Here is a 23656-nt window from a genome sequence, read left to right as displayed (position 1 = left end):
CAGAAGAACACCGCATTCCAAGAAAAACACCGGCTACCTCCTGTCAAATTTGGTGGAGGTCCCATCATGCCGTGGGGCTGTGTGGCTAGTTCAGCAACTGGGGTCTTTGTTAAAGTCGAGGGTCGGATGAATTCAACCCAATATCACCAAATTCTTCAGGATAATGTTCAAGGATCAGTCACTAAGTTGAAGTTATGCAGGGGTTGGATATTCCAACAAGACAATGACCCAAAACACAGTTCAAAATCTACACAGGCATTCATGCAGAGGGAGAAGTACAATGTTCTGGAATGGCCGTCACAGTCCCCTGACTTGAATATCATTGAAAATCTATGGGATGATTTGAAGCAGGCTGTCCATGCTGGGCAGCCATCAAATTGAACTGAACTGGAGAGATTTTGTATGAAGAATGGTCAACAATACCATCCAGCCATCCATCTTCCAACCCGCTGAATCCGAACACTGTGTCACGGGGGTCTGCTGGAGCCAATCCCAGCCAACACAGGGCACAAGGCAGGAACCAATCCTGGGCAGGGTGCCAACCCACCGCAGGACACACACCCACACACCAGGGCCAATTTAGAATCACCAATCCACCTAACCTGCATGTCTTTGGACTGTGGGAGGAAACCGGAGCGCCCGGAGGAAACCCACGCAGACACGGGGAGAAGCAGGCTGTCCATGCTCAGCAGCCATCAAATTGAACTGAACTGGAGAGATTCTGTATGAAGAATGGTCAGAAATACCTCCACCCAGAATCCAGACACTCATCACCGGCTATAGGAGGACAGCGTCGAGAGGCTCAAAGGAGCAAAAGGAGGCTCAACTAAGTATTGATGTCATATCTCTGTTGGGGTGCCCACATTTATGCACCTGTCTAATTTTGTTATGATGCGTATTGCATATTTTCTGTTAATCCAGTAAACTTAATGTCACTGCTGAAATCCTACTGTCTCCATAAGGCATGTCATATTTTAAAAGGAAGTTGCTACTTTGAAAGCTCAGCCAATGAGAAACAAAAATCCAAAGAATTACGAGGGGTTCCCAGACTTTTTCATACGACTGTATTTCATTGAAAAGGGTCTTGTACAGTTCGTCTCGGTCCTCTATGGCCCTAATTTGCTTGGGTCACGAAGACGCTAAGAAGGGCAAGATTAGGTCACAAGAAACAAAAAGATTAAGAAACTCTGCCCAGTGACCAGTGACGGCAAACCGAGTGCCCAAACTGCAGCCTAAAACCAACATGGCAATTTAATCTAAATACAGAGGTTTTAGTTTAGAAAACATAACTCCTACATTAACATCTTTTTCTTAAAAGAAAAACACAATAACAGAGCTTTCAACGATACAGACAACTTTTTATTGAAAGGTAAAAGTTTGCATTTGGCGTGCATTTGAACAATTAATGTGCTGTTGTATGCTTGTTGATAATTTGTCTAACCTTGGCTCCTACTTTGTAAGTTTGAGAGCAACACATGAAGCACTCCGGTCATCTGTTAGTCTCTTTCTGGTGTCAGATTTGATAGAATTAAAGGTGAAAACTGCTGCTCCCGAGTATAAGATGATCCAAGCAAAGTAAGGAAAGCAATCCCAAGTGCTTTCATTGACTTAAAAGTATTTGGCAGAGAATTCCACACTTGAAGGATTTCATTTTCAGAACTAACTGTGCTGTCCTTCGTCATCCCTTCTATCTTCTCAAGTGTTTCACGCAGTTCTTTCCCCATTAACCTCCATTCCCGTTCTCTCTCTCTCTCTTTTTTTTCCCTTTCCATCCGCCTCGCGCTTCTATTAAATATTACGGGGACGTGGATCAGGTGTGGCGACTAGCAGCTCCCGGCCTCAATTACAGATGTGGACGATTCCTCACCTGTACACTTAAGTGAGGATCGCCCGCAATCACGAAGTGCCCGGGAACCACTCTGACCTCACTACTATTATGCCCCCCACTGATTATCTATTAAAACTGGCGTATTCAATCTGAGCTGTGGACTCGCTACACCACATCCCCTCCAACCCCACCACGGGAATCACCTTCGCCACAGACTCAACAGGCTGCTGTCCGCGCCACACCCTCGTGCCGCATGTGAGCCGCCTGCCTTACCCCAGACAGGGGAGAGAGGAAGCGCTCCCATTGGGCTGCTGGGCAGAGGGGCCCTTGATGTGAGAAATGTCCTCAGTCGCAGAGAGAGAGAGAGAGACAGAGAGAGAAAGTGTGAGTGAGTGAGAGAGAGTGTGTGAGTGAGTGAGAGAGAGTGTGTGAGTGAGTGAGAGAGAGAGATAGAGAGAGTGTGAGTCAGAGAGAGAGAGTGTGTGAGTGAGTGAGAGAGAGAGAGAGAGAGAGTGTGAGTGAATGAAAGAGAGTGAGTGTGAGTCAGAGAGAGAGAGTGTGTGAGTGAGTGAGAGAGAGAGAGAGAGTGTGAGTGAATGAAAGAGAGTGTGTGTGAGTGAGTGAGAGAGAGTGTGTGAGTCAGAGAGAGAGAGTGTGTGAGTGAGTGAGAGAGAGAGAGAGAGAGAGAGAGAGACAGAGAGAGAAAGTGTGAGTGAGTGAGAGAGAGAGAGACAGAGAGAGAGAGAGAGAGAGAGAGCAGCCCGGCCCCACATCCTTCTGGCTTTCTAGTGACAAACTCTGTGCTGGGGCTCTGAGTGCCCCCTGCGGCACGCATGCCATAGGTTCGCCACCACTGCCCTAGACACATGGAGGTTGACACACCTTGGTGAATCCAGCAGGGGGCGCAGCAGGGGAATAGGTCTTGTAGAGACTGAAGCCTTTACTAAACCAAAAGTATTCTACATCTTTCCCTAGTGGTACGGCGGTGATTCAAAAAGGAAGAAAGAATCGGTAACACTAAAGGCAGAGTATGCGTAGCTTCTGATTAATATCGGCTGAACACTCGCAATAATATAACATCCGAAGGAGAGCCACTGACAACATGGTGATGCATTCGGGGCTTCCTGCAGTCAAGGCCCGTCCATCTTTGAGAGAGGGTGCTGCAGGGCATTTGGTCCTAGGTACCGGCAGGAACAATTTCTTTCCATCCAGCCATAGGTGAGCTCTGGGGTTCAGTGAGCTTTTATTCTTTCTCTACAGTTCAAGAATCTCCAAGCATGGGTACAATTTTGTTTTTGCTGGCATAGAATTGAATAGAAAGAAAGTTACTGCAATAGTTGCTTGCATAGCTGTATCAGTTTGGGAACCTCCAAAATAGCCGACGGTGACTCCTGACCATATGTTGATCTTCACCACAGGGCACATCTCCACTTGCCTGCCTGCCCGAGTCGTCTTCCACTTGTTTCATCTCATCTCCCTGTCAGGTTGACCCTGTCAGCTGCTTTGTGTGGCTTCAGCAAATACCCGTTTTAAATAAAAGAATGTGCATGGAAAAGCCATCACAAATCACAGCCTTGGCTACACTTGGTTATTGCCACTTACCAACCCACAATGCATTACTGCCACCTTATGGTCCTCTAACGGAGATGTGGCCCACTCAACTTCCTAACCCTGTGAGAGAGTGGCAACCTATGCCCACCCTGTGCCCTGTGTCTACTTTATTACAGCAGCGGCCCCAGCACTGACCCCTGCTGGTCTACTTTATTATTTCTGTCATGCAGATATATGCAGACAACATCATCCGAGAGCAGCTTCTCCCAACCATCCAAGAACAGTTTGGTGACTAACATGATGGAGCACTGGGCCATAAGGCAAAAGTGAGAACTAAATGGCTCGGTGAACAAAACATCGAAATTTGGGGTCCGTGGCCAGGAAACTTCCCATTGAGAACTTGTGGTCAATCCTCAAGAGGCGGGTGGACAAACAAAAACCCACCCATTCAGATTCTGTAAGAATGGGCTGCTGCCATCAGTGAGGATTGGGCCCAGAAGTTGATTGCCAGCATGCCAGGGTGAATTGCAGGGGTCATGAAAAAGAAAGAAGAGCCAACAATGCAAATATTCACTCTGAGAATAAACTTCATGGAGTTGTCAATAAACGCCTTTGAATCTTCTGAAGTGCTTGTCATTCTACTTCAGTACACCAAAGAAACATCTGACTAAAAGATCTAAAAACACTGAAGCGGCAGATTTTGTGAAGACCAACACTTGGGTCTTTCTCCAAACATTTGGCCAGGACTGTACATTATGTGGTCCTGGAGGAACGTCGTTTCATTCCACGGTGTGCTGTACTAACTGTTGTGGCAGTAGGGGGCGCTAGTGCTCCCTTGAACCCTCAGGTACCACGCTAGACACTGGATAAAAGTCCAAGACTTTTTATTAATTAACACTAACGTGCACAAAGCACCCTCCACACTACTCATATACTCAACAAATACAACAATAATTCTCTTTCCTCCTCGCCCAGACACTTCGCCCTCCTACCTCCCAGCTCAGCTCAGTGTCTGGACTGGCCCATCGTCCTTTTATAGCCCCTGACCCGGAGGTGTTCCTGCCCAATCAGACCACAGTCCCTTATTCCTTCCGGGTCAGGGTAAATGGTCCTTTTCTTCAACCCGGGAGCACGTCATTCCTTCCTGTCACGTGACCGTGACGTACTCCCGGGTTATAGGACACACGAGCCCCCCCTATAGCGACTCCCGGTGGCCCCCAAGGTATCCAGCAGGGCTGTGTATAAATACTACATAGTCCATGAGGCCCTGCTGGAACTCGGGGCACGATCCTGCTGTCGGGAGAGCTCCTCCTGGCGGCCTGGGGGGTGAGGGCCGGAGCACGATGCCAGCAGTCCTCCACACTGTACATGGTTAACGTGACAATTAAAGGGACTTGACTTGACTTGAGTAGAGAAGGGGGTCCGCACAGGTTTGGCCCACTCTACTGAAGGAGAAAGCTGGTAGGATTAGAAAGAGAAAATCTAAAACGACGAGAGCCTGCCAGGTCAGGAAGGTGCGCCGGTGGGATTGAGTTACAAAGCTGACAAAATGCAAATGAGACCGACTCCAAACTGTCACTTTAAACAGAGGGGCTCACAGAGGACGTACTGTCATTTATTTTTTTTTAATAGCAGTACTGTTACTTGTCCTGACCTGTGACTGCACGCTAGTGGGACTAAGCCTGTCAGGAATTTAAGATAAACGCAGAGAGTGCCGGCCAATATTCCAATTCAGGGCGCCAGATTGGGATCTTATCGGTATCTTAAAGCTTCCAGGCTAGATGAGTGGATTGTGCAGCTGTGGACAAATTTATCTTTTTTTTTTTTAAAAAAAATTACATGAATTGCATTTCCAAGTTCCAAGTGCCACATAATGTCCCATTGCCGCTAACCTGTTTGTCTCAGCAGCTTTCCACTCTGGTATCATTGCCTTGGAGGGCTCTGGGCGGGTGTCTATAAAAAGTATTCAGCCCCTCTGAGTATATGCAACCCTGATTCATTCGGTGCATTTACCTGCCCTTTAGTAACCCACTCATTCACAGAAATCTGCCATCTGAAATGTCATGTAAACTCTTTTCCGATTAACTCTTTTAGGGCTAATTATTTTCTTCTTTTCCTTTTGTCCCAGGGATGAATATCCACCCATCCATCCATTATCCAACCCGCTATATCCTAACACACAGAGGTCTGCTGGAGTCTAGACACTTGGGCAGATTTGTGGCAGATGAAATTTAATGTCACTAAATGTCAAAAATGAAGTGAAAATGTGAGGTTTGAATACATAATGGGCGGTCTGAAAATCGAGAGTCCACCTTATGAGAAGGATTTAGGAGTCATAGTGGACTCTAAGCTGTCAACATCCCGACAGTGTTCAGAGTCCATTAAGAAGACTAACAGACTGTCAGGTTATATAGCGCCTTGATGTGTGGAGTATAAGTCACAGGAGGTTCTGCTCAAGCTTTATAACACACTGGTGAGGCCTCATCTGGAGTAATGGGGGCAGTTTGGGTCTCCAGGTTACAAAAAGGACATAGCAGCACAAGAAAAGGTCCAGAGAAGAGCGACTAGGCTGATTCAGGGCTACAGGGGATGAGTTATGAGGAAAGATTTAAAGAGCTGAGCCATCCATTATCCAATCTGCTATATCCTAACTACAGGGTCACGGGGGTCTGCTGGAGCCGAGCCGAGCCAACACAGGGAGCAAGGCAGGAAACAAACACCTGGCAGGCGCATACCAAGCACACATTAGGGACAATTTAGGATCGCCAATGCACCCAACCTGCATGTCTTTGGACTGTGGGAGAAAACCCACGCAGACACGGGGAGAACATGCAAACTCCACACAGGGAGGACCGGGAAGCGAACCACAGGTCTCCTGACTGCAAGGCAGCAGCGCTACCCACCATGCCACCCAATATTTTTAAATCCAGGTTGAAAATGTTTCTTTTTCTCTGGCTTTTTTTTAACTCTCTTAAAATATACTTCTTCTTACTTATTTATTCTAATGTACAGCATTTTGGTCAATGTTGCTTGTTTTAAATGTTTTACCTGAACTTGTGCTGCACTCTGTATTGTTTTTTTTTTTTAGCCCAACCGTGAATTTGACAAAGTGGGCATAGATAATGATGTGTGACTTGGAGGAACAGAAGAGATGTTTATCAAGACTCCTCATCATGCCTAACATGCCGCTCCACGGCCATTTGCATTATCACCGTTACCATCTCGGCAGCAGGGCATGCAAAGCTGAGTTGCTGTTTGACTGCGCCTTACAGCTTTAGTATGTGTACACCGCCAGCCCACACATCGGGTGGGCAGATGTAGCGCTCAGAATGAGATAACATCAGAAGCTGCTCTTTAAGCCGCTTTATTTGTTTTGTGACCGGCTTGTGCCATGTTCACCACAGGGTGAACCCCTCTAACACTTCACACTTCTCACGTTAGCTAAGAAACGGGAGCCTTAGCCTCAGCTCAGCTCCGTGAACAGGAGGTGCCTTACACGGTGGCATATGACAGGACCCTTGTCTGGTCGGGACGCCTCCAGGCTGGAAGAACCTGGAAGTGCTGCTGGAAGTGGGTCAGTGAGCACCTCCGGGTGCCTTATAAAAGGAGCCAGCAGCCACTACGCCAAGGGTTGACATCGGGTGGGGGAAGACGAAGCTCACCAGGAGGAGTGGCGGTGAAGAAAGAAGAGAAGTGTGCTGTTGGCGGTGCTTGTGAAATTTCCTCAGGGAAAAAATAAAAAAATAAAAATTTGGGTGCCTTGAACTTTTGGTCTGCAGAGGGCACTCCTGCCCGCCCAGCCTGACACAGACAGATGCAGGACACGAGTTCAAGGCACACGTTTTTATTTTAATCTTTTTCCCTGTGGGAAACGCCTTCCCCCGTTTCCCACGTGTACAGTGCAGTCACAAGCACCGCCAACAGCACACTTCTCTTCTTTCTTCACCTCCACTCCTCCGGATGAGTTTTGTCTTCTCCCACCTGACATCTGGCTCCTTTTTATAAGGCACCTGGACGTGCTCCAGGTGCTCGCTGACCCACTTCCGGGTGTGGAAGAAGAGCTGCAAATAAGAGCTAAGCAACAGCTGCAGCATGCCCTGGCAGCGCCCATGAATCCCAGCAGGGTTGTATCAAACTCCAATTCCCATGGAGCCCTGCGGGAGTCCGAGACACTGCTGCCACCTAGTGCTCCACTGGAGGTAATGCTCTGGATACGCTCCCTCCTCTGGTCCTTCCAGCATGGCCATATGCCACAACACCCTCATTCTGTACTTTGAAAGACAAGAAGCAGGACCACGGAGACGTCCGTGACCCCGTATAATGAAAATAAATGGAACGATAAAGGATCATTTTACAATGATGGCTTCTCAGACTGGAGTCCAATACAGAACTAGCTCAAACATGGCCGAACTTCTGGTCATGTGGTATCCAGGCAGGAAGGGGCGGGTCCAGAAGTGACGTCAGCTTTGGAATGGCTGTCATTCTTCCATTCTGCAGAGGGATTAAGAGAGAAGGCACTGGCACACAGCGCCAACCCCTGGTTCGGCAAGTAACTGACTGTCACCAGAGCCATTAAGGTGCACACGCGTGTGACAACAACCAATCCTAGACATGCTAGAGAAGAGCGATGCGCAAAAAAACAACATGCCGTAAGTGATTAGTGATCAAGGGTGGCACCACTGAAACCAGTCACTATACCAAGGTTAGAACTTACAGCAGTCAAAATGGACAGCATGCTAAGACAAGAACTACAGATTTAATCCTTTGGACTGACAGCACCTCTGTATTAAGGTGCATTGCAAATGAAAGTGCGCGCTACAAAACTTTTGTTGCCAACAGAATCGCAGTGATAAGAGAGCACAGACGACCCTCGCAATGGAGGTATGTCACATCTGCACAAAATTCTGTGGATCAGGCATCAAGAAGATCGTCAATAGAAAGTTTCACCACAAGAAAGACTTGGATTCAAGGCCAGAAGCCAAAACAGGAGTGGCTGAAAAGACTCACTCACCAAAAAATGCTCTCATGTTGCTCTTTTTGCTTTGCAGCAAATTCATAAAGAAACTGGACATTGTGGGCATAATTATAAGATCCTACACCCTGTAACTCCTGGGTAAAGGGTCAAGTCATCAAGACAATGCCAGGTGCAACAGGGGCAGTCAGACCAAGACTGGCACACTGGACAGACCTGTGAGCAAACTGTGCCTGATCCAGGAAGCAGCAAATGATTCATCTAACTTTTAGAATGCTTAATTACAAATTGTCTTTGTGCTCTTACAGTAGAATTTAAGGTTTAAGTTTCTTAAGTTTGGTCTAAGTTCATTAAAGTAGTGAAGGCCCTTACTTAGTAATGTTAAAGTAATTGATTTCTGCCCTAGCATAAACAATTAGGGGCCGGATGTGTACGAGCCATGTCCTAGTTACATAAGATTCATAAATGTTTTACTGTGGTATTGTATGAGGAAGTTGGGAGTGGCAGAGAAGTACATAAGAGTTGTACAGGATATGAACGAGGGAAGTGTGACCGTGGTGAGGTCTGCGGTAGGAGTGACGGATGCATTCAAGTTGGAGGTGGGATTAGACAGGAGTCCCCGTGGACTGTGATGTTTGCTGATGACATTATGATCTGTAGCGATAGTAGGAAGCAGACTTGAGGAGACCCAGGAGAGGTGGAGATCTGCTCTAGAGAGGAGAGGAATGAAGGTCAGTAGGACCACCAAGACAAAATACATGTGTGTGAATGAGAGGGAGGTCAGTGGAATGGTGAGGATAATTCAGGGAGTAGAGCTGGTGAAGGTGGAGGATGTATAGATAGATAGATAGATAGATATGAAAGGCAATATATATTAGATAGATAGATAGACATGAAGGGCACTATATGATAGATAGATAGATAGATAGATACTTTATTAATCCCAAGGGGAAAGTCACATAGTTTAAATACTTGGGATCAACAGTACAGTGTAATGTGGATAGTGGAGAAGAAGTGAAGAAGAGAGTACAGGCAGGGTGGAGTGGGTGGAGAAGAGTGTCAGAAGTGATTTGTGACAGACGGGTATCAGCAAGAGTGAAACGGAAGGTCTACAGTACGGTAGTGAGACCAGCTATGTTATATGGGTTGGAGACGGTGGCACTGACCAGAAAGCAGGAGACAGAGCTGGAGGTGGCAGAGTTAAAGATGCTAAGATTTGCATTGGGTGTGGCAAGGATGGACAGGATTAGAAATGAGGACATTAGAGGGTCAGCTCAGGTTGGACGGTTGGGAGACAAAGTCAGAGAGATGAGATTGAGTTGGTTTGGACATGTGCAGAGGAGAGATGCTGGGTATATTGGGAGAAGGGTGCTAAGGATACAGCTGCCAGGTAAGAGGAGGAGAGGAATGAAGGTCAGTAGGTCCACCAAGACAGAATACATGTGTGTGAATGAGAGGGCGGTCAGTGGAATGGTGAGGATGATGCAGGGAGTAGAGTTGGGGAAGGTAGATGAGTTTAAATACTTGGGATCAACAGTACAGAGTAATGGGGATTGTGGAAGAGAGGTGAAGAAGAGAGTGCAGGCAGGGTGGAGTGGGTGGAGAAGAGTGTCAGGAGTGATTTGTGACAGACGGGTATCAGCAAGAGTGAAAGGGAAGGTCTACAGGACGGTAGTGAGACCAGCTATGTTATATTGGCTGGAGACGGTGGCACTGACCAGAAAGCAGGAGACAGAGCTGGAGGTGGCAGAGTTGAAGATGCAGTGGGTGTGATGAGGATGGACAGGATTAGAAATGAGGACATTAGAGGGTCAGCTCAGGTGGGACGGTTGGGAGACAAAGTCAGAGAGGTGAGATTGTGCTGGTTTGGACATGTGTAGAGGAGAGATGCTGGGCATATTGGGAGAATGGTGATAAGGATAGAGCTGCCAGGCAAGAGGAGAAGAGGAAGGCCTAAGAGAAGGTTTATGGATGTGGTGAGAGAGGACATGCAGGTGATGGGGTGACAGAGCAAGATGGAGAGGACAGCAAGATATGGAACAAGATGATCGACTATGGCATCCCCTAACGGCAGCAGCCAGTAGAAGAAGAAGAATTGCATAATCTAAGGGAGGTTCCTATAACCCCCATAAGTTGAATTGAATTTGTATATTCCAACTATTTCTAACTTCTCTGACTAAACATTATTCTCAGTTAGTGATCAGCCTTGCCAGGTGTAAGGTGCAGAGGGCACATGGATTTAAACCGTGCCTTGCGTGTTTTGTGTGCCAAGTAACATGTAAGACAAAGCACTTAACTGAATGTGCTGCGCCGTATGTTTAAAGTGTCCATAAGTAAAGAGTCTTTAAGTAAAGAAACAACTAAAGTTTTACAAGAACAGCTAAGTTTAGAGAAGATACTGGTTTTACTAAATGTTAGTATGGTGGCTGTGAGACTAGGGGTCTGCACTGGCAATCGGAAGGTTGCCAGTTCGAATCCCGTAAATGACAAAAGGGACTCTGCTCTGTTGGGCCCTTGAGCAAGTGAGAAAACCGCTATATAAATGCATAGAATTATTATTATTATTATTGCATAAAATAAACTAGAAGTTCTTGACACGCTCTTCATTCACGCTCACCAGAGTCCTCGTCACTCATGACCTGTACCTGAGGTGGGGTGGGTACCAGGAGCGACCCTGAGAAACAAGACCACCAGTCAGAGTTTAAACAGCAAGATGAAGTAAACTGGGGGACAAAACAAACTTGAGGACGGGGAACGTGGGCAATTCAAATTTGAAATAATTTGTGAGTCTGCTAGGTATTTTATATAATAATAAAGCAAGAATAGCGGATTCAGAAAGTTTTGGGACCCCCTTCACTTTCAGGACACTTTATTGTGTTGTAAATTTCATTTCAAACGGATGAATTTGTGGGAAGATCGTTTAGACGAAGCCTTCAAAAGGACGCTTGTCAAGTACGTGGAACTGGTCAGCATCTGTCAGCAGTTAGGATGGAGAGCTAAGGGAGTCCCGGTGTAGGGGATTTGCAGCCTTTAGCACTTTGGGCATCAAAGGAGAGAGGAAGAGGAGAGCCCTCTGCAGTATCATCTCTGCAGCGGCAGAGAGAGGAGAGGCTTGGGGTCAGAGTAGCTGGCTGTCTGGACACGTGCTGGAGTCACCTGGAGGAGAGTGTATGATGTCGAAAGACCCGAAACACTCGATGATCCCAGGAACATCACTGATGAAATGTCCAGACTGAGGCATCAGCAGACGTATATTCACAGCTGACATCAATAACCCATAATGAACACGCGTTATCAGAAAGGTCTTCCAAATTTATTGAAATTCAGTAGCTGAAATCTCTCATTTGTAGAAGTTTTGAGACCCTTGATTCAGTACTTTGTATTGGCCTCTTTGGAAGCTTCAAGCTTTCTTGGGTAAATCTCTACCAGCTTTACACCCCTGGATTTGGCAAGTTGGCAGATCCCCTCAAGCTCTATTAGACTGGATGAGAATTTTCTGTAAACTACCATCTTCAGATCCCACCACTGATGTTCTGCGAGGACACTCAGAAACTTGTCCCAAAACCACTTCTTCATGTGCTTCAGGTCATTGTAGTGCTGCATGGTGAACTCTCACCCCAGTCTAAGGTGGTGTGAATTCTGGAGCAGGTGGTCTTTTAAGGACCCCTCTGTACTTGGGTACATTCATCCTTTCCTCAATTGTGACCAGTCTCCCTATCCCCAGGGGTGGAGTGGTGGCTATGAGGCTAGGGATCTGGCAATCGGAAGGTTGCAGGTTCAAATCCCTTAAACGCCAAAAGTGACTCTACTCCATTGGGCCTTTGAATAATGCCCTTAACCTGCAGTTGCTCCATCCTGGATATGATGTTATGTAGGCCCTCCAACCTGCAAGGAAAAACCTGGGGGTTGGTGACAGCATTGGCACTCCAGCCACCATAAAAAAACTCATTCTATCTGAACTGGTGTGGTGCTGAGGTGTCATGGCTGCACTCGAGTCCTGAGTTGGTGCGGCAATGTGCTGTATCAGCGTGTGCTCCTCACCTCTCTCTGTCCCCACACACCACACCACGTGCTGCAGCTTGGGGATGACATCAGGCAGGTGACGAGCAGTTCCTGGTCTTCACCAGTATGTTAGTGTGATCTTTCCCTCTACTTACCCTTTACCCTTTAGGCTTAAGTGTACTTGCCAAGTTCATTACCAGGTTGGCCTGCTGTCGCACTTTAAGATTAACACACACATATATAGATATACGCATTCACACACAGAGCATAACCACAACAGTACACAGTCTGCTTTCCCTGGTACTTCTAGAGACTTGCTTATCATAGGCCTGATCAACGTGTGATGTCTTAGGTATCTGGTATCTCAGACCTAAATGTTACCTTTGGTCTCCAAGGCTATCAGCCGGCCATTTATCAAGCAGTGGATGTTTTACTTTACTGGACAGAGCTCTCTGTCCACAGCCGATAAACTTCGCAGTTCAGATCGTATGGCACTTCCTACTGCTCCAGGTGCTCTAAGAAATTCACCTTATTACTTCAAACACTCTAAATATGAGGACAAAATATAGAAAGTTAAATACAGCATGGTATTTATTACATGAATAATAATACCAGTAGAGAAAAGCGTAAAAGAAAATTGGGATAGCAAAGTCTGGACATATATAGTCGTTAGAAAAAGCTTATGAAAAAGTAAAGATAACAAGGATGAACATCCCAGGGTGGCTTGTGATCTTAGCACTTGAAGTTCTTCATGAGAGTGGTGTGTGAGCGTGTGGCTGCTCACCCACCGAAAATTAGGATGAGGAAGAAAAACCACTGGCAGCTCCTGTGGTTCAAGTGATATTCTGGAAATTGCATCAAGTTTGAAAATGAAATCCATCTATCATATAGTGCCTTTCACATGTCTATCTATCTATCTATCATATAGTGCCTTTCACATGTCTATCTATCTATCTATCTATCATATAGTGCCTTTCACATATCTATCTATCTATCTATCTATCATATAGTGCCTTTCACATATCTATCTATCTATCTATCTATCTATCTATCATATAGTGCCTTTCACATATCTATCTATCTATCTATCTATCTATCATATAGTGCCTTTCACATATCTATCTATCTATCTATCTATCTATCATATAGTGCCTTTCACATATCTATCTATCTATCTATCTATCATATAGTGCCTTTCACGTATCTATCTATCTATCTGTTATATAGTGCCTTTCACATATCTATCTATCTGTTATATAGTGCCTTTCACATATCTATCTATCTATCTATCTCTCTATTATATAGTGCCTGTCATATCTATCTATTATTTAGAAAGACGCCTACAAATAAATAAAATGCATTATTATATATTAGTTGATTATTAATAGATTTTAACTTTTACAAATCCATAAAGAATCGTGAAATGTTTAAAGGTATCTGTTGTGAATTACATATTATGTGATTATGTTAATGATGAACAGTTTGTTTTTTAGGAGAGTTTGTGGGTTCAGTTATGTTACTAAACTACTAACATGAGCATTTATTTATAGTAAACTTTCTAAGTTTTTTGAATAGTTGACAGATGTTTTTCAATAAAGTTTGTTTTTAAAAATAAAATATCAATCTATCAGAGTATACAGAGCCTTTCCTATCTACAGTATCTATCTATCTATCTATCTATCTATGACTTTATAGTGCCTTTCATTCTATCCATCTATTATATAGTGCCTTTCACATATCATTCTATCTATCTATCTATCTATTTTTTATTCTTTACATCTCTACTGTAAATTTGGTTTTATGCCCCCCCCCCATCCTTTTTCTAACTCACTTATTCAGTTTAGGTTCACCATGTATTTAGCGTATGATGGGATGCCAGCCTGTCACTGTCACTGTCACTTTATTAAACATTCATTTTATGTATTTTTCATCATAAGCAGCCATTCTGAAGTAATAACACCCTTATTGTCTTGAACCTGCAGATTTGTCTCCACGTTGCCATTCATCGGTTTTCTCCATTGTGGTGGACGACTGGCCTGACAACCCGGAGCGGACTGCTCAGCCCCATTTCTTTTATTCTTTTTTTTAATGCATCACTTCTGCCTGGGATGGAAGTCACAGATGAGGTTTTCCGGACATTTCTGTTGCTCCTCCCCTAAACTGCCTGCTCGCCGGCTCAGCCGTTCTTCACGCTCGGATCTGACAGACTCCCCACTTCCAGCTTCACAGCTGCCGGCCATCACCATGGGGTCTTTCCGCCGTCCTCGGCCTCGGTTCATGAGCTCTCCCGTCCTTAGTGATCTTCCTCGGTTCCATGCCACCCGTCAGGCTCTCCTGCTGAGCAACAACTCTGCCTGGAACAGGTAAGTCGAACCGTCCGTTTTCTTCTCCTTCTCAACTTCTTGTATAAGAGAAGTTGGGTTTATTTCCTTCTTTTATACCAGGGGCTCAGTGAATGTTTGGTGCTTAGCTGTTTGAGCCTGGCATCGGGGGGGCATGGTGGTGCAGTGTTTAGTGCTGTTGCTTTATATTCCTTGGGTTTTATGTTTTCCCATCTCTGCCTCTCATCTCTAGTGCCTCGAGCATCACAAAGACGCAATGCAAGTAAAATGTATGATTATTATTACTAGGGGGCTCGGCCCCCAGCTCATTTCGACCCCGCCAAACCCCAGTCGGCGGCACTAGGGTGTCCACTGTCTTGTGGCTGAGCCGCTCAAAGGGCATCTGGCCGCTCGTCAATTAGAGAATGCAATTGTCATGTGTGTGACAATATATACAGTATACACTGTGAATGTGGCCTGGGTGTTGGTGACGGGTGGTCTTTCAGAAAGTGCTGATCTGCTGAGATTCTCACACACAACCACCTGTAGGGTTTACAGGGAATGGTCCGAAAAAGGGAAAACATCAGTGAGCGGCAGTCCTCTGGGTGAAAATGCCATGTTGATGTCAGAAGTTAGTGGAGAATAGCCAGGCTGGTTTGAGGTGACAGAAAGGCAACAGGAACTCAAATAAGCTCTCGTTACAACTGAGGCGTGCAGAAGAGCATCTCTGAACACACAACACGTTGAACATTAAAGCAGGTGGGCTACAGCAGCAGGAGACCCCACCGGGCGACACTCCTGTCAGCTAAGAACTGAGGCTACAAGTCACACAGGCTCACCTAAACTGGACAATAGAAGATTAGAAAAAACGTCACCTGGTCTGATGAGTCTCGATTTCTCCAGTGACATTCAGATGGTGGGGTCAACAACATGGCAGTATGTACCCACCCTGCCTGGTATCAACAGTTCAGTGTTGTAATGATGTTGGTGATATTTTCTGGGCACACTTTGGGCCCCTTAATACCAATTGAGCATCGTTTAAATGCCACAGCCTACCTGAGTGTTGTTGCTGACCACATCCATCCCTTCATGACCGCAGTGTCCTCATCTTCTGATGGCTCCTTCCAGCAGGATAACACACCATGTCACAAAGCTCAGATCATCTCAAACTGGTTTCTTGAACGTGACAAGGAGGTCACTGGACTCAAATGGCCTCCACAGTCAGCAGATCTCAATCCAGCAGAGCACCTTTGGGATGTGGTGGAGCAGGAGATTCGCTTCATGGATGTGCAGCCCACAAATCTGCTGTCGTGTCAATATGGACCACAAATCCCTGAGGAGCGTTTCCAGCACCTTGTTGAACTGATGCCACGAAGAGTTCGACCCGGCACTAGTGAGGTGTACCTAATAAAGTGGCCGGGCAGCGTATTCTCCAATTTCTTCTCTTTGTAAATGACTTTGGGATTCATTGGACTGTGTTCAGCGTCTTCCCGATCCCGTTTTCGTTCTTTGATTGTGTTCATTGTCGGACCGGCCTGACTGTCAATAGCATTCACTCTTCGTGATTGGGACGTTGTGTTTTTGTTCCAATCCTGGCCCAGTCGCCATCTTTGTGGCGTTTCCATGTTCTTCTCGTGTCCGTCTGAGTTTTTTGGTTTTTTTTTTGCACACCTGTAAATAAACCCCACTATTTGTAAACGCCATCTTTTTGTGTCTCCATGTCTGCCATCTCTCAAGTCTCATGCCCAGAGTGTGCCAAGCTTGCAACTACACGGCCCCCCTAGACTTTCAGCCTCCTTTCAATTGCCAATGTCTGGAGGATTTTGCTCAGCCTGCACGTATTTTTTTTTTTTTCGTTTCATGAACATGGCGGACTTCTTCTCAGGTAACCCGACACCCCCGACTCTCGTCTGAACCCCCCGGTTGTGTTTCTCGCATGCATGAGCAGCAAAACTGCCACTACAGTTGGGCCTTTGTCAACCAAATGAGAAAAAGGCCATCAAGGAGCCGAGGTGGTGGTGGTGGGGGGGGGCAACATGATACTTTTTTTATTTTTTTTTAATGTTCCACTAACCACACAAACATCTAATGACTAATCCCAAACCGCTTCTCTTACCACATACCTGCCCTGTTCTACCTGAAATAACAGCAAAGTGTCTCCGATTTGCTCGAAAGATAAACGCTGGAAATTGAGCTTGACATTGAACACCTGGGTAAGGTGGGCACCAGCGGCTCCTGCTTTCATGCAGATGGACGTCTTCCTTAAGTCCTGACACCCCCTGTTGTCATATTATTACTTATCATTCAAGGTGGCTGGCAACATTTTGGACACAATTGGTTTCATTTCCTTTTTTTTTTTCTGAAGGGAGCACAGCCAGCTGAAGTGACTTGCTCAGGGTCACCAAGTCCAAAGCCGCAGCCCGACACCCCCACTGCCTGGCATGGGTCTTATTCAGAGACAGAGCTCGTTAAGCACCCTTTTCACACACACACAAAACTACGTGACCAGGTAGTGTGGTGGACAGGAGGGCTTTAGGGACTTTCAGAACGTGCTAAATTAAAGAAATTAGGTGGACAGAATGGAGGAGCTTGCTGCGCTGAGTGACCTTATCTCGTCACATCTGTGCTGATGAAAGCCCCCACTTCTGCCACACAGGCAAAGAACAGACTTGGTGTCAGCAGTGGGATTTGAACTCACAGCCACGGGGTTTGAACTCCAAACCAATACACCACACTGCCTGCAAGGGTCATCCTAAGGTCCCAAAATAGTTCAGCGTTAAAAGTCTCATCTAAATGTTCGGTGTACAGACTCTCATATGTAAAAGTGTTATCTCAGAGCAACACACAAAGTTAAATGTTATATCTGACCTCATTTCCTACTATAAAGTGTGCCGCTACAAATGAAGCCAGGACGTCCAGGAGTGGAACAGGCGGGCAGTTTCAAGAACTTTTTAATTTTCCCTTACAGTCAGACTGTTGATAGACAGACAGATAGAGAGATAAAAAGCACTATATAATAGATAGATATGAAAAGAACTATATAATAGATAGATAGATGAAAGGCACTATATGACAGAGAGATAGATGTAAGGCACTATATAATAGAGGGATAGATGAAAGGCACTATATAATAGATAGATAAGAAAAGAACTATATAATAGATAGATGTAAGGCACTATATAATAGAGGGATAGATGAAAGGCACTATATAATAGATAGATAAGAAAAGAACTATATAATAGATAGATGAAAGGCACTATATGACAGAGAGATAGATGTAAGGCACTATATAATAGATAGATATGAAAAGAACTATATAATAGATAGATAGATGAAAGGCACTATATAATAGATAGATATGAAAAGAACTATATAATAGATAGATAGATGAAAGGCACTATATGACAGAGAGATAGATGTAAGGCACTATATAATAGAGAGATAGATGAAAGGCACTATATAATCGATACGAAAAGAACTATATGATAGATAGATAGATAGATAGATAGATGAAAGGCACTATATAATAGATAGATAGATAGATGAAAGGCACTATATAATAGATAGATAGATAGATGAAAGGCACTATATAATAGATACAGTTGTGCTTGAAAGTTTGTGAACCCTTTAGAATTTTCTATATTTCTGTATAATTATGACCTAAAACATCATCAGATTTTCATTCAAGTCCTAAAAGTAGATAAAGAGAAACCAGAAATGAGACAAAAATATTATACTTGGTCTTTTATTTATTGAGGAAAATGATTGAATATTACATATTTGTGAGTTGCAAAAGTATGTGAACCTTTGCTTTCAGTATCTGGTGTGACCCCCCAATAACTGCAACTAAACGTTTCTGGTAACTTCTGATCATTCCTGCACAACAGCTTGGAGGAATTTTCGCCCATTCCTCCGTACAGAACAGCTTCAACTCTGGGATGTTGGTGGGTTTCCTCACATTAACTGCTCGCTTCAGGTCCCTCCACAACATTTCGATTGAATTAAGGTCAGGACTTTGACTTGGACATTCCAGAACATTCACTTTACTCTTCTTTAACCATTCTTTGGTAGAACGACTTGTGTACTTAGGGTCGTTGTCTTGCTGCATGACCCACCTTCTCTTGAGATTCAGTTCATGGACAGATGTCCTGACATTTTCCTTTAGAATTCTCTGATATAATTCAGAATTCATTCTTCCATCAATGAAGGCAGGCCGTCCTGGCCCAGATGCAGCACAGCAGGTCCAAACCCTGATACTACCACCACCATGATTCACAGATGGGTTAAGGTTCTTATGCTACAATGCAGTGTCTTCCTTTCTCCAAACATAAAGCTTTTCATTTAAACCAAAAAGTTCTATTTCGGTCTCATCCGTCCACAAACAATTCTTCCAATATCCTTCTGGTGTTGGTGTGTCACAGAGAGGTTGTGCAGTGTTGTTCATAATGGCACTCAGTTTTGTTTTCATTCTCTCCTCCTATACAACCTCCAGGAGGTCCTGAGTTTGTCCTATAACTGAGTGTGCCACTTTTACTTAGCTTGTTGACTCGGTGGTCCTCTTCTGAAGTGATGTTACCAGACTGGCCATCACAGAGTTGTAGAAGATGTGAAGGATGTCACTTCCCACATTAAAGGAACAGTCTCCGAAGGAAGAAGAGTCTGCTCTGTCTTTTCTTCTCTAGTTCCTCTGTGTTATAAGATCAGCCCAACCTGCCATTAATATGGACCCCTAAGTACCTGTAGGAGTGGACCACCTCTACATCCACTCCATGATAAGTGACCAGACACAGAGGCTCTTTCATGATGTGAACGTTGGTTCCTTGGCTTTGCTGCCGTTAAGGTGCAGACAATTCACAAAGTTCTCCCCCGACTCATCCCCTAATCAATACACAATACCCTATAAGTGAAGAATCATCTGAGAATTTCTGCAACTGACCTGACCAGGTGTTCTATTTCTAGTCAGAGGTGTAGAGCGTCAGGAGTAAAGCAGGAGTCTCACACACTGTGGTCTGCCCCTCAGATAGTCCATCATCAGAACTCCACAGGGTCATCCACCTACATGTCTCTGAGTTGACCCCTTAATAGGATGGCTGGATGGTACTGAAGAGCGCTGGAGAAATCAGAAAACATCATCCTAACGGTGAGGCCAGCTTTGTGGAGCAGACTGATAATTGCCTCCTCCACACCAGTCTTTGTCCAATAGGCAGATTGCAATGGGTCCAGGTGGTCTACCACATGAGGACTCATACAGTCCAGATCCAACCTCTCAAAGGTCTGCATGGTGTGAGATGTAAGTGCCACTGGTCTGTAGTCATTAGGTGAAGAGGTATCTGCTTTCTTTGGAATGGGAATAATACAGAACGTTCTCCAGAGCTGTGTCACTCTGTTAGGGACAGACTGAGCAGGTGACAGAGGACACCACAAAGTTGGTCAACACAGGTCTTAAGAACACAAGGACTGACTCCATTTGGCCCCACAGCTTTTCCTGTGTGTAGCCTCCTCAGTTGTCTCCTTACTTGGTCTTCAGGTACGGACAGGCCACACTGATGGTCAGAGGTGGACTTGCCACTGGCCATTCCCGTTGACGTGTTGATGAGGAGCTGGTGATGTAGATGGGATGGCGTGGGGAGACTGGTCATTGAAAGAAGTGGCAGTGGGAGAGAAACTATTAAAAATTGATTCAGGGCGTTAGTTTTGTCCACATCACCTTTTAGCACCTGAGCCCTGGCTTGCTTGAGCCCAGTATTGATGCCCAGTCCATCCCAGATGTCCTTCATGTTACTCTGAGTGAGATAAATTTTTGTTTTAGCTTTGTAAACTTTATTTCCTTCACTCAGCTTTTTCTTCAGCACCCTTAAATCCAATACCATAACCACTCGGCCATGCTGGACTAAGCTGGGCCACTTTAATGTCACTGCCAGGAGGTGGGATTACAAATGGCAGGCTTGGGGCTAGTAAAAAAGATGGTGGTAAGCTGGTATGCACCAGTTAGGCTTACAGGGGGCACCAAGTGGTGGAATCACAAATGACAACCTAATCTGGAGCTCTTAAAGGGGATGTCTGCTTAAACTAACAGAGAAATGTGCATTGCATTTGTCATTCCAACAGATGGTGCTTCACAAACAGTAACACGGCTTTTACAAATCCCATTACAAATGGTATGCATTGCAGTTGTCACTCCAACACATAGCACATCACAAACATTAACACTGTTTTTACAAATGCCATACCAAATGGCATATAACAGAGACACGTGGATTGCATTTGTTTTTCCAACAGATGGCACGTCACAAACTGTAACACTACTTTTACAAATTACATACCAAATGGCATGCATTGCATTTGTAGTTCCAGCGGACGAGCACGTCACAAACATTTGTAGTAATGCATTTTATGGATGTTTTTGCATTTCACACGATGCTGAGAAAACTCTAAAGACTGTTGGGTGTGTAAATCCCAGAAGATCAGCAGTTCCAGGAATACTCGAACCAGACCGACTGGCACCAGCAGTCTTTCCACAGTCGAAATAGATAGATAGATAGATACTTTATTAATCCCAAGGGGAAATTCACATAATCCAGCAGCAGTATACTGATACAAAGAAACAATATTAAATTAAATAGTAATAAAAATGAAAAAATGAAAAAGCAGACAATAACTTTGAGTAATGTTAGCATTTACTCCCCCGGGTAGAATTGAAGAGTCACATAGTGTGGGGTCTCCTCAGTCTGTCAGTGGAGCAGGACGGTGACAAAAGTCTGTCACTGAAGCTGCTCCTCTGTCTGGAGATGATCCTGTTCAGTGGATGCAGTGGATTCTCCATGATTGACAGGAGTTTGCTCAGCCCGTGCTCTGCCACAGATGTTAAACTGTCCAACTCCTACAATAGAGCCTGCCTTCTTAACAAGTTTGTCCAGGCGTGAGGCATCTTTCATCTTTATGCTGCCTCCCCAGCACACCACCGCGTAGAAGAGGGCACTCGCCACAACCGTCTGGTAGAACATCTGCAGCATCTTATTGCAGATGTTGAAGGATGCCAACCTTCTCAGAAAGTATAGTCTGCTCTGACCTTTCTTACATAGAGCATCAGTATTGGCAGTCCAGTCCAATTTGTCATCCAGCTGCACTCCCAGATATTTAAGGTCTGCACCCTCTGCACACAGTCACCTCTGATGATCACAGGGTCCATGAGGGGCCTGGGCCTCCTAAAATCCACCACCAGCTCCTTGGTTTTGCTGGTGTTAAGATGTAAGTGGTTTGAGTCGCACCATTTAACAAAGTCTTTGATTAGCTTCTTGTACTCCTCCTCCTGTCGTCAGCGAACTTTTACACATGGCAGGACTCCGAGTCATATTGGAAGTCTGATGTATATAGATTGAATAGGACTGGAGAAAGTCCAGTCCCCTGCGGCGCTCCTGTATTGCTGAACACAATGTCAGACCTGCAGTTCCCAAGACGCACATATTGAGGTCTGTCTGTAAGATAGTCCACAATCCATGCCACCAGGTGTGAATCTACTCCCATCTCAGTCAGCTTGTCCCTAAGGAGCAGAGGTTGGATGGTGTTGAAGGCGCTAGAGAAGTCCAAAACATAATTCTTACAGCACCACTGCCTCTGTCCAGGTGGGAGAGGGATCGTGTAGCATATAGATGATGGCATCCTCCGCTCCCACCTTCTCCTGGTATGCGAACTGCAGAGGGTCAGGGCGTGCGGATCTGTGGCCTCAGGTGGTGCAGCAGCAGGGCTCCATGGTCTTCATCAGATGTGATGTCAGAGCAACAGGCCGGAAGTCATTCAGCTCACTAGGACGTGATACCTTTGGGACAGGAGTGATACAAGATGTTTTCCAAAGCCTTGGGACTCTCCCTGTTCCAGGCTCAGGTTGAAGATGCTGTAGAGGACTCCCCAGTTCCAACGCACAGGCCTTCAGCAGTCGTGGCGATACACCATCTGGACCCGCTGCTTTGCTGGCACAAAGTCTTCTCAGCTCTCTGCTCACCTGGGCTGCTGTAATTGTGGGTGGGGATGTCTCACCTATGCTGGTATCAGCAGAAGGATGGTTGGAGGATGCAGTACTCCAGGTGAGAGTGGGTTAGGTGGATCAAACCTATTAAAGAAGTTGTTCATCTGGTTTGCTCCCTCCATGTCTCTCTCGATGGTGGTACCCCGCTTCGAGCTGCAGCCAGTGATAATCTTCATCCCATCCCACACTTCCTTCATGCTGTTGTTCTGCAACTTCTGCTCCAGCTTTCTCCTGTACTGCTCTTTCGCCCCTGAGCTGGACTCGAGTTCCTTCTGCACGCTTGAGCTCATGCTGATCACCACCTTTAAAAGCCCTTTTCTTCTGGTTCAAAAGGCCCTTGATGTCACTTGTAATCCATGGCTTGTTGTTAGCATAGCAGCGTACTGTTCTTACTGGAACTACAATGTCCATACAGAAGTTGATGTAATCAGTTGTGCATTCAACAGCGTCTTCAATGTTCTCACTATGTGACCCCTGCAGGATATTCCAGTCCGGTCTCTCAGAGCCTGCTCTGCCTCAAAGGACCACTTCCTGAATGAGCGTGTAGTTGTAGGTAGCTCCATCACTCATGGTTTGTAGTGAGGCTGAAGCAGAACCAGGTTATGATCTGCTTTCCCAAGCGCAGGCAGCGGGGTGGCGCTGTATGCGTCTTTAACGTTTGCATACAGTAGGTCGATAGTCCTGTTTCCCCGGGTGTTACAATCCACATACTGGGAGAAGGCAGGTAATGTTTTGTCCAGCGTTACATGGTTAAAGTCTCCAGCGATTAGCACAAGTGCCTCAGGGTGCTGCGTTTGTAACTTAGCAACTGCGGAATGGATGATGTCACTCACTATCTCGCGTTCGCTTGAGGGGGGATGTAAACAATAACAGCAATCACGTGTCCAAACTCTCTGGGCAAGTAATAGGGACGCAGACTTACGGCCAACAGTTCGATGTCCCTGCAGCAATTGGAGATT

The 23656-nt window shown here is 45.5% G+C and overlaps 1 protein-coding gene across 2 annotated transcripts in view; it reads left to right on the top strand.

Moving 5' to 3' along the window:
• LOC120523216 (proline-rich protein 5-like) overlaps positions 1-23656 on the top strand; it is a 153512-nt gene that overhangs the window by 89740 nt on the left and 40116 nt on the right. For both annotated transcript variants that reach the window (XM_039744292.1, XM_039744301.1), the window contains one exon: positions 14336-14716. In XM_039744292.1, coding sequence (XP_039600226.1) covers positions 14442-14716 — 275 coding nt within the window. In that variant the 5' untranslated portion in view covers positions 14336-14441. The remainder of the gene's footprint in view (positions 1-14335; positions 14717-23656) is intronic.

Source organism: Polypterus senegalus, chromosome 1 (genome assembly GCF_016835505.1).
Source record: "Polypterus senegalus isolate Bchr_013 chromosome 1, ASM1683550v1, whole genome shotgun sequence".
In the NCBI taxonomy this organism is placed as follows: domain Eukaryota; kingdom Metazoa; phylum Chordata; class Cladistia; order Polypteriformes; family Polypteridae; genus Polypterus; species Polypterus senegalus.
This window is presented reverse-complemented; position numbering and strand designations above follow the sequence as displayed.